An 11,538-nucleotide genomic window follows, 5' to 3' on the forward strand; every position below is an offset into this window, starting at 1 on the left:
AGACATGGAACAGTGTGGTGCCTGAAGGTTGTGAGAACTTAGCCTTTGCTATTTCCTGAGGAGGTCACACGCTGGGATTGCTTCAGCGGCCATGAGGACCCAGCAGCCTCTACCCTCAGTCTAGTTTGAGCTTCAGAACAGTATTTCCCGAGATCGAATGAGGGGGGTAGTTCTGGGTGTCAGGCTCAGGAAAGGCTCATGCCCAGGGGTGCTGTTCCTTTCCTTGATCTTGGATATAGAAGGAGGTGGCTTCTGGCTGTGATGTTAGTAAAGTGGGCTTCTGGAAGTGTTCTCAGAAGGACAGCAGTCCAGTAGGAGAGAGCAGACCAAATATATGATGCCTTGTGACATCTCTTTATCCATACTAGGCATCTGGCACTGAACTGGGGTCTCCAGGGGTCCTACCAGATCAGAAGAGGGGATCTACTCTAGGCTCTGAGACCCCACTCCCCCAAGGCTATCATGAGACTATATATATCCTATATATGATCCTTCTATATCCAAGATCAAGGAAAGCAACAGTGTCCCTGGGCATGAGCCCTTGCTGAGACTGATACATCCAGAACTGCCCCCCTCATTCAATCTTGGGAAACAGACTCTGTTCTGAAGATGTGGCTCTCAGTCTTAAACTCCAGTTTCAGAAGAAGAATGTGCTGACTGAATCTGGTGGCTCCTTTGTTTGTGGGTGACAACGTTTTCCTGTTACCTCTGCCCTGGGGAATCCATGTGTTCCTGTGAAAGCCTAGTCTCCATGATACTCTGGGTGCTGGAATGTTTAATAAGCCACATTCTACAGTAGAGCAGCTGGTGCTCCAGGTCTTGAAGCTCATTAGCCTGCAGGCTGACCAGAGTGGCTTAGCCACCTCCCCAAACTCCCCTAACACAGCTATGTGGTGTTCGTTGCTCACTGCTGGATTGATTCAACAGGCACTTATGAATGCCCATTAGGCACCAGGTTTAACATGAATAAGGCAAGGAAAGGAATAGATAATTCTAACAAGGTAGGCATGTTGGATTGATAAATGACAGGAACGGGGGATCACTTGCAGCCTGCTGGTTAGGATGGGTCCCTGTAAGAATGCATGCACAGGCCTGTGGTTACCTGTGAAAATGCTAGGGTTGGAGCTACCAGTGCAAAGGTCCTGGGGCAGGAAGGAGAAGGTTTCTGGCCAGTGTATTAGGGTGAGACAGGCAGGGATAGACCGGGGGAGAGTTTTCTAAGAACAGCCTGGAGTAACACAGGCTTAAGACATTTTCTCTAGTGCACGCCTTTAATTCTGATACTTGGAAGGCAGAAGCAGGTGGACCTCTGAGTTTGAGGCCGGCATGGTCTACAGAGTGAGGTCCGAACAGACCAGGTTATATACAAAGAAACCCTGTCTTAAACACTCCAACCAACCAACCAACCAACCAAAAAAACAAAAAAAACCCCAAAAACCACCACCACCACCAAACAAAGACATTGTATAAATTCCATGGGAAATAGATTAGAAGCAGAGACTTGGCCATGGTCATGAAAGTGAGAGTGAAGGGCATTGTAGAGTTGACAAAATTTTGGGCATATTTTGGGGTTTGAGGGATGACTTGGGGAAAGTCAGGTGGACAGCAACCTTGAAAGCTGAACCTGGGAAGAGGTAGGGATGGAGGACATGGAAATGTTAGGTCTGAGTCAGCTGTAAGAGATCACATGTGTGGGTCAATAAAGGAGTAAGCACAAAGGCTCTGGGGCTTAGGACAGCAGACATGCCCTAGCATTGGAGGGGGCGGGGTGCCATCATTGGGTGGAAACTCCTGAAGAACTTAGATGCAGGAAAGGAGGGCTCTAGGAGCAGACAGTGCATTGTGTGTTCTAGATCTCAATGCCATCAGTCCTTTTTACAGCCCTTCACTATGGTGGCTCACCTGTGCATGCTAGATGTCAGTAGCAGCTTCACCATGCTGTGACTGTTAAAGGTGTCTCAAGGCACTGCCTTCTGGGCTGAGTAGGGCCACATTCACTGAGATCCTCTGAATTAGACTTTGACAGAACAGGATGCTGAGGAGGAATGGCACCTTAAAGTATTGCCAACTTAGGAAGTGACCCACACTCCTGGCTCACTGAGAAAGAGGACACAAACAGGGACCTGGTTCTCGGTGACTCATGATGTGGGCTCTGGAAGGGCAGACTGTAGATGCATTCCTAACCCCAAGGGGATCAAAGAGAGTGTGTGGGGGACCAGGGGGCTGAATGTAGCCTAAGGGTAGTGGGGGCAGTGTCTGTGAGAGGGGAGCAGTGTCTGTGTGTGGGAGTAGCTGGAGGAATGGAGATGAGGAAGGTTGACCACATAGAGCAGTGGTTCTCAACCTGTGGGTTGTAACTCCTTTGCTGGGGTAGGGGTGAGGTTGAACAACTTCATAGGAATGGTATATCAGATATCCTGCATATCAGATATTTACATCATGATTCCTAACAGTAGCAAAATTACAGTTATAAAGTAGCAATGAAAATTTTATGGTTGTGGGTCACCACAACCCGAGGAACTGTATTAAAGGGTGGAAGCATTAGGAAGGTTGAGAACCATAACGTAGTGTTCTAGAAGTAAGGGTCCCTTGGAAAGGAGGCTAAGTAGTTCGACAAGAGGATGGGGTCAGTCCCAGAGGGATCTTGAGGTCAGGGAGGGCAGCTCTAGGAGCTGCTTGGTCCCCACCAGGAGACTCAGTGCCTCTCTCAGCTCTTAGATGTCACACATTTCCTTAGATTCTATGCTAGCTTGCTCTTCTTTAGAAAAAGATGATGTCACCTATATGCAAAATCACCTTGCCCCTATTCCCAGTCTTTCCAGAGATGGCACTCTGGGACAGTGAGGGCACAATGGCTCTGAGCACAGTGAGTCTGCCATTCACTGATAGGCGTCTACCATCCCTCACCCACCAACAACCATGGCAGTTCTCAGCAATAAAGAGGAGGTGTCCTGATGGAGGTGGGGATGTAATTCAACAAGTCCTTGGACCACACTGGAGTGTCAAAGGGCATATGGAGTTTGGAGCGTGAGCTGAGCCCACTGAGATGGAGAGTCTCTGGCTGAACAAACCCTGGGGAGGACTAATGATACACAGACTGGGACACTCCTGGGTTCTGGGACAGCTCCTGCTGCCTTCCTAGCTGTGGGATAGGAGAGCACCTCTCCTAAGTATGTCCTGACACTTGGTAGATGTAGAGTTACCCCTTCAGGGAAGAACAAGGTGAATGTTTGTCAGTGGGGCTGGGAGTAAGGTGGGATTAGGGGCAACCTTGGCTGCTCTTCCTGCAGGATCCTGGAGACCTAGCCCTTTAAGGAGAATGGGCCATAAAATATCCCATCTGACGTTGATTATCTGTGAAGTCTTCTCTCAGTTTGAGTGTGGCCGGAGGTTGCTTGGGACAAGTAGGAACTTGTCTCAGTGGCTACCTCTCAAGCTCCCATGACCACCCTCAGCCCTTTCTCAGTAAATGGGGTTACCAGGACTTCTTCATCACCTGTGGCTGTGGACTCAAGCCCTGTCCAACGTGATGGTCTGTAAGATCTGTCTCAAGACTACAGCCTCAAAGGGGCAGGTGAATGGCTGTCCTTTTTGAGCCTGGTCTACGTGGCACCACTCTCTCTGGTTGTGGCAGTCCCACCTAACTAGAGAGCTAGCTGCAGCGCGGCCTGAGGTGAGGAGGCGTTGCTCAAAGTGTCCCCATGTGGCTAGGCATGGTGATCTGGAGACTGTTTAAGCCTGAGTTGGGGAAAGACTGGTCTGTGGGGACCCAAAGGTCACATTTGAGATCTCACAGTGGTGGCCATGACAAGTCCAGTAGACTCACTGACTTGAGGCGAGGTTTGGGAGTGGATTCCATCTTTAGGGATTCATTTATATGTATTTATGTAGTGCCCTTCAGAATTAGGAGCTGTAAATACAAGGCCTGGTTCTTTCCACACAAGCTGTGGAGAAACCTCCTTGAGGCTGGGGGTGGAGAGGGCCTAGTTCAAAGTTGTTTTTTTTTTTTTTTAAAGATTTATTATTCTTTTGTGTATGATCGTTTTTTCCTGCCTGTATTTATATGTTTCACCTGTGCGCTTGGTGCCTGTGGAGTCAAGTGAGGTCGTCCGATATGCTGGAACTAGAATTACATTCTGTTGTGAGCAGATGGAAAGGGGTTTGAAAGTGAAATCGGGTCCTCTGCAAGAGCAAGCGCTCAGCAATCAAGCTTGTTCTCCCACCGGATAGGCTGCATGAACATCTGGGGTGGCCAAGGTGGGCTCCTTCCTACACCCGAGCCACCCACATTGACTTTTTCTGAGCTATGGAGAGATCTCCTCACACTGCTCTGGAGGAGGGACCTCCTTTTCCGTTGGTCAAGAGGCTCCTCTCCAAACCTTTGCTTTGAGTCCAAGCTGTTTCCCTCTTTAAGATTTGTTTTAAAGTATGGGTCTCTGTGTGGCTATGTGCAGGGGAGTGTAGGTGGAGGCCAGAGGCATACCATCCCTGAAACGGGTGTTACAGTTTTGAGCTACCTGTTGTGGCTGCTGGGAACCGAACTCAGGTTCTCTGCAAGAGGCACTCTTAACCACGGATCCATCTCTCCAGTTTCCCCTTTCTACTTTAACTTTTTTGCCTTTAATGGAGAAAAAAGAAGCAGCAATAGGGTGGTTGAAGTCCACTAGTCGCTTCTCACCAAGGAGTAGTTTGGGTGTGTGTGTGTGTGTGTGTGTGTGTGTGTGTGTGTGTGTGTGTGTGTGTGTGTGTGTCTGGGACCTGAGAGGACATCGGTCCCTAGCCTCTTGCACTCAGATGGCAGCAGAGGGCGCTCGCAGCACAGAGACTCACTCCTTGCACCTCGCAAGTCTGACCTAGACCGAGTTGTGTTTGGGTGGGGAAGCATTAGGAAAGTGGGTTCGGAACTCTCTCCCCACTTTGGTCCGACCCCTAAGGTTTTCGGTTGCTGGGATGCTGGATGGAGGTGTGGCTTATTATGCTTAAGAGCTCAACACTCTCCTACACCCTTTTCTGTCGGGCTGCTGCAGGCGACAAGAGCTCTGGTCTATCGCTCTAGATCTGGGTGCTTTGTCCTAGACTCGCAGACAGAAGGCAAGTGGACCCTTGGGACAGACCAGCTCCGGGTCTCAGCTCTCCGCACGCACCGATTTTCTTCGCTACGTACTCTTCCCAGAACGCCGACGACCCCAGACTCCCTGTTCTCCAGATTCGGCCGCGCAGCGGCGGGAAGGAGAAAGACATTGGGGCCCGGGGCGAGTAAAGGATGCGCGTTGCAGGTCCATGCCCCGCAAAGCGCACCTTCCACCCACCCTGGTCGGATCGCCCGCCCCGCCTCCTTCCCTCCTCCAGCTCCCGCCCCCAGTCTCCTCCCTCCTCCCGCGGTGCTGCCTCTCCTCCTCACGCCCCTGCGCGGCGGGCTGACTGCAGGCGCGGCTCCGGGAGAGAGCGCCTTTACCGAGCGCAGACTGCGCTTCCCCAGTCGGTTCTGTACGTTCTGCAGCTGTGCGGCACGACGGCGCGACTTTCTTCTGGTCCCGGGACGGCAGTGAGACAACTTGGAAAACTTCTCTGGGGCGGACTGCAGGGACGCCAGGCACCAGTGGCAGAGGACGTAAGAGAGCGATAGATGGTCCTGGGTGTCCCCGGACCTCCTAGGCCACTTTCGGTCACGCTACGGTGCTCCAGAGCCATCTGCACCGCCTGGGGGGACGGCCCCCAACAGTAGCGGAGCCAGGGTGGCGCTATCTCCGGCGTACTGTGAGTTTGGCCAGCATCGTTCCCTCTGGACATGTCCAGCCCCGCCATGGTCCACCAGGAGCCCTACTCGGTGCAGGCCACTGCCGCCATCGCATCGGCCATCACCTTTCTCATCCTCTTCACCATTTTCGGCAATGCGCTGGTAATTCTGGCTGTGTTGACCAGCCGCTCGCTCCGTGCACCACAAAACCTCTTCCTGGTGTCACTGGCAGCAGCCGACATCCTAGTGGCTACTCTTATCATCCCTTTCTCTCTGGCCAACGAGCTGCTGGGCTATTGGTACTTCTGGCGTGCGTGGTGCGAGGTCTACCTGGCGCTAGACGTGCTCTTCTGTACCTCTTCCATCGTGCACCTGTGTGCCATCAGTCTGGACAGATACTGGGCAGTGAGCCGAGCATTGGAGTACAACTCCAAGCGCACTCCCCGCCGCATCAAATGCATCATCCTCACTGTGTGGCTCATTGCAGCCGTCATTTCTCTACCGCCCCTCATCTACAAGGGCGACCAGCGCCCAGAGCCCCACGGGCTCCCCCAGTGTGAGCTCAACCAAGAGGCCTGGTACATCTTGGCTTCCAGCATCGGATCTTTTTTTGCTCCCTGCCTCATCATGATTCTCGTCTACCTGCGAATCTACGTAATTGCCAAACGCAGCCACTGCAGAGGTCTCGGAGCTAAGAGGGGCTCTGGGGAGGGTGAGTCCAAGAAGCCCCGTCCCGCTGCGGGGGGAGCTCCAGCCTCGGCTAAAGTGCCCACTCTGGTCTCTCCTCTATCTTCTGTCGGAGAGGCTAATGGACACCCCAAGCCTCCAAGGGAGAAGGAGGAGGGGGAGACCCCTGAAGATCCCGAAGCCAGGGCTTTGCCACCCAATTGGTCTGCCCTGCCCAGATCAGGCCAGGACCAGAAGAAGGGGACTAGTGGGGCAACTGCAGAGGAGGGAGCTGAAGAGGATGAAGAGGAGGTGGAAGAATGTGAACCCCAAACACTGCCAGCTTCTCCTGCCTCAGTATTCAACCCACCCTTGCAGCAGCCTCAGACTTCCCGGGTGCTGGCCACGCTACGTGGCCAGGTGCTTCTGAGCAAGAATGTGGGTGTGGCCAGTGGGCAGTGGTGGCGCCGTCGGACACAGCTGAGCCGGGAGAAGAGGTTCACCTTTGTGCTGGCGGTGGTCATTGGTGTTTTTGTGGTCTGTTGGTTTCCTTTCTTCTTCAGCTACAGCCTGGGGGCCATCTGCCCACAGCACTGCAAGGTACCCCACGGCCTCTTCCAGTTCTTCTTCTGGATTGGCTACTGCAACAGCTCTTTGAATCCTGTCATCTACACCATCTTCAACCAGGACTTCCGCCGTGCCTTTCGAAGGATCCTTTGCCGGCAGTGGACCCAGACTGGCTGGTGAGCCTGCCTGCTCCGGGCCTGTGCCAGGCAGGGTTGGTGCCAGGACCACCCGGTGGTAGTCTGCCACCTCCGCAGTCTATATGGCCATCTCCCTGGGGCCCATTTGCAGACCTCATCCTCAGACCCCTGAAGGGGAAAGGACAAATGTGCTGTTCCCAGGGGCCCATTTGAAACCTTCCCTTGCTGACTGTACTGTGGGATAGCTCTTCCCTGCTCTCTCTTCAGGAAGGGTAGCTTGGACCTTCTCCAATGTGGCCAAGGCTGATTAGAATACCTCCCTCCCAGCCACCTGTCAGCCAACAGGCAGGCTTCCCTTTCCTGGAGACCCCCTGTGCCTTGGCAGGCCACTTGTGGTGGTTTTCTTTCTTTCTCATCATATTCTTCTTTTTTCTTTTCTTTTATTGTTCATTTCATTTTTTTTTTTTTTTTTGAGACAGGGTCTCATGTAGCCCAGACCAGTCTCAGACTTGCTATGCAGCCTGAGGCTGATCTTAAGATTCCGCTTGTCCTGCCCTTACCTCTCCAGCATGAGAAGTAACAATGCTCACCACCATACCTGGTTTACCTGATGCTGGGGAATGAAGTCAGGGCTTCAAGCATGCTAGGGAAACATCCAACCAACCGAGTTATATCCCCAGCCTTGATCCTCCTCATGCCTTTCAAAGAGCCGGAAGCCCATCTTCTACATTTCCCAGGAGGACCTGGTGCTGAGAAAGAGGACAAAAGGAAGAGGATTCAGCCATGCTGAGCACCTGTGGTTCTCCTTGGCTGTTGGGGTGGCTGGTTATGGGCTAGTGCTGGTTACTGGGTTTTTTGTTTGTTTTGTTTTGTTTTTAAGCTTTGTAGCGTCTTTAAGGCTAGAAGCATGGGTTGTTTTCTCACTCAGCATCCCTCTGGGAGGCAAATGGGCATGTGGATGCCTCAGTGGAGAGGTCTAGAATCCTGGCCTCGGCCTCACTAAGGTCCTGATCACTGGCATTCAACCTCGCAGAGAGCAGGGTGACAATTGCCTGCCGCCTACTTGCGGCAGGGAGATGAAAGGCTTTGCAGAGAGCTTTGAGCTCCGTGGGGGAAATGCGCTAGAGAGCCAGCAAATGTGATTATCTGGTGATATAAAAATCCCTTTCCTGTGTGTTTACCACTGTGAGCCTTCCTGTAGACTTTTGTTCTGTGCTTGGGGTGTGTGAATTCCTACCCCAAACTGGAAGTGGGTTGAGGTGCACAGAGTCACTCTTTCAAATTCCGGAATTTCTTTGAGAATGCTTTCTTGTGCCTGAAAAGGTTTGAGTTATTATGCTGTTGTCAGCTTCTCCATCTGTTACCTGTAACACCGACAGAGTTTTCAGTGGCTTGGCCCCAACCCCATTAGGGGATAAGCTCTTTGTCATTGAGCAGGCAAATCGTTTTCCTAAGCTAAAAATACTTACATCAAGGAAGCAGTCTGAGATGAGATCCTCAGGTGGGGTGCTGGGGCTAGAACAGGCAGCCAGGGCCCTGTAGACTCCTGGGATAGCCACCCTCTGTGGGGTCCCAGACAACTCTCTGAGCCCCATGGAACACCTTTGGAGACAGAAGGAGACCCCAGCTCAGAAGGATGTCTCATTGGCTGTTACGAACCCTCACGGCGATACAGCTGTGCACTAGGGTGTCTCTACCTCCTGGTTGTCTCCCCGACTTAGAAATTGCTCCTCAGAGTGACTGGGGATGCGTCTGGGCCTTCCCCACAAGCAGCCTGACTTCAGCTTTGGGCAATAGACCTCTTAGCCTCAGGGAAGGGGTAGATTGAGCCATGCAGGCTACAAGCTACACAGGCTATTAGCCCAGGGTGGGTTTATCAGATTTTGAAGGTGCTAAGGGAGTTTTCTCGGGTAAAGTCAATGATGGGTCCTAAATCAATTCCTCTTGGAGAGGATGAATAGTTTGGTCCTTGGTTGGTTGCAGTTTCGAGGCTAGGACATTGATTTGAGGTGTGGCTGAGGGGTTGGTTTGGTTTTTTTGTTTTTGTTTTTGTTTTTGTTTTGTTTTGTTTTTGAGACAGGGTTTCTCTGTGTGACTCTGGTTACTCTGGAACTCACTCTGTAGACCAGGCTGGCCTCGAACTCACAGAGATCTGCCTGCCTCTGCCTCCTGAGTGCTGGGATTAAAGGCGTACACTACCACTGCCTGGCAGCGGGGCAGATTTGTAACCATCTGCTGGCTGATCTTGTGTATGCTTCATGGGACCCAAGCCCCCTGTTGTGACATATAGGTGTTTCTAAGACTCTGAGCTATTTTATCAATAAAGGCTATTTTTTAATAAGCAAGCTGAGTCCTGTGTCTAAAGGTTGACTGGAGAAGTTAGGTAACTCCTGGCATTCCGTGAGCGTCAGCCTAATGAGCCTAATGACTCCCTCCCAGGGCTTGCTCGCTCTCCCCTCTGCCCCACCTGTCTGCATTTTTCATCCTCACAGGCAGCATTTTTACTCAGCTCAGGCCACTAGGACCAGCTGACCTCTAAGGGAGAGGCAAGAAGACTTCCCTGCAGAAGTGGCGTTTGTGATGGGTCTGGTCTTGGAGCAGGAATGCACCAAGAGGCAAGACAGAGAAGTGTTTGGGGGCAGAGGAAGGCCACGTAGAGTTGATGATCTGGGAGACATCTTTGAACTCCCCTGCTGCGTGGTCACCAGTGGGGTAGGGGAGGTGCTGCTGGAGGCAGTGGGAGGCAGGCCACTGTGGAGTGGTGGATACACAGCAGCTGTGTTTGGCTAGGGCCAGGGGAGCGGATAGGAAGGCTTTGTTTCAGCTATCCCAAACCAACATCCAGCTCTCCAAACTGGGAGCCTGTGAGGTGCCCTGAAGCCCCAAGTCTCCTGTGAGTGAGAAAAGGAACGAGCTCTGCTCTGATGACACAGAGAGGGCAGAAGAGGCAGCCCCTGGGCTCCAAGCTGGGCTGACCTGGCTCCATGAGCAAGGGAAGAGCCATCAGGCTGGCGGCAGGAGGGAAGCATCAGGGTCAAGGCCCCTGGCAGATGCCAGGCTGGAAAGGACGGAGGGAGGAGCAGTGAGTGATCTAGGATACAGGGATGTTCCGTTCCCACATCCTCAAAATCTATACTTTCATCAACTCTGTTAATTTCTTTAGGCCCATGCATCTGCTAGGGCCAATCACTAAAAATGCCAGTGTGTCCACAGCTATCAGTGGACATGGCATCTGTTACTAATCTAACAAGAAAGCCCTGCCCTGCCCCCAGCTCCTGCCCAGCAGGGCAACCAGCTCTAAGGTCTCTAGAGCCTCATACAGGCACTCACCTACCTTATCCTCAGGGAAATAAAACTCAGGAAGGTGCAGTGACCACAGGTCAAGCCCCTGATTGCCCTGCTGGATCACATATCTTTCTGTCAGTTAAGGGGCTACAAGGGCCTGGGAGTGGATCCCACTGATCTCTGGGAATGGAGGTGGAGTCGGACTTCAACAGTTCTAGTGCAAGCCAATTTAGATCCTACTGTCATTCAATCCACATACTCTTTCTATATGAGGTCACTTTACAAGGGAGGAAACTGAGACACAGGTCACCCAACTGAAGCCAGGAACCACGCAGCGATCACATCCAGGCTGAAGGATTTGCTCTCTCTCCTATGATGACAGCCTTCCTTCAGTAGTGTTGACAGGATGGAGCCTCTGAGGCTGGGAGCCAGTTGGATTTAGTAGGCAGCAGTGCTAGGATGGATTGTTCATGTCTGCCACTGACACCAAACACCTAAGAGGTAATAACTGTGCTTCAGATTTTCTGCTTTTGGCAACTCTGTTGAGGGCTCAGTTCTGAGGACCCAGAAAGGGAAGCTCACTTGCCTCAGGAGGAATTACATAGACACACATAATGGCAAGAGCTGGATCTAGCATCCAGGTAGCCCAGCCTACCAGTTTTGTTTTGTTTAAGTGTATGGGTGTCTTGCCTGTATGAATGTCTGTGTACCACATACATGTTGGGGGAGGGGCACGGAGGTCAGAAGAGAGCATTGCATACCTTGGAACTGGAATTACAGATTTGTGGTTGTTGTTGTCATTGTCATCATTGTTGTTGTTATGGGTGGGTGCAAGGAATCAAACTTGGGTTCTCTGCAAGAACATGTGTACTGCAACGTCTTACTGAAGGGGTTGTTATGCATGCAGAGTCAAGGAGTCATGGGCCTGTGTTTAGGAAAGGTCTGCTGGCAACCACTGTCTGCCGGGTCCTGGGCTAGGCACACCTCTGTTTGCTACCTTGGTTCTCTGGACTCACCCAGGCCCACACAGCCAATGGAGGGAGTGGGTGCTGGCTCCAGTTTCCATCTCTCTGCTCTTCATCTCTTTTCCCATTCCTTTATCTCCCATCCCTGATCTCTCTGAGCCCAACTGAGGACCCCTAGGTT

The 11,538-nt window shown here is 52.0% G+C and overlaps 1 protein-coding gene across 1 annotated transcript; it reads left to right on the top strand.

The window, feature by feature from the left end:
- The first annotated feature begins 5,396 nt into the window (after nt 1-5,396).
- Adra2b (adrenoceptor alpha 2B) lies at nt 5,397-9,452 on the top strand. Its single transcript, XM_021155495.2, has one exon. The coding sequence runs from the start codon at nt 5,789-5,791 to the stop codon at nt 7,148-7,150; it is 1,362 nt and encodes a 453-aa protein (XP_021011154.1). The 5' UTR covers nt 5,397-5,788; the 3' UTR covers nt 7,151-9,452.
- The last annotated feature ends 2,086 nt before the right edge of the window (nt 9,453-11,538 follow it).

This window comes from Mus caroli, chromosome 2 (genome assembly GCF_900094665.2).
Source record: "Mus caroli chromosome 2, CAROLI_EIJ_v1.1, whole genome shotgun sequence".
NCBI classification, from domain to species: Eukaryota; Metazoa; Chordata; class Mammalia; order Rodentia; family Muridae; genus Mus; species Mus caroli.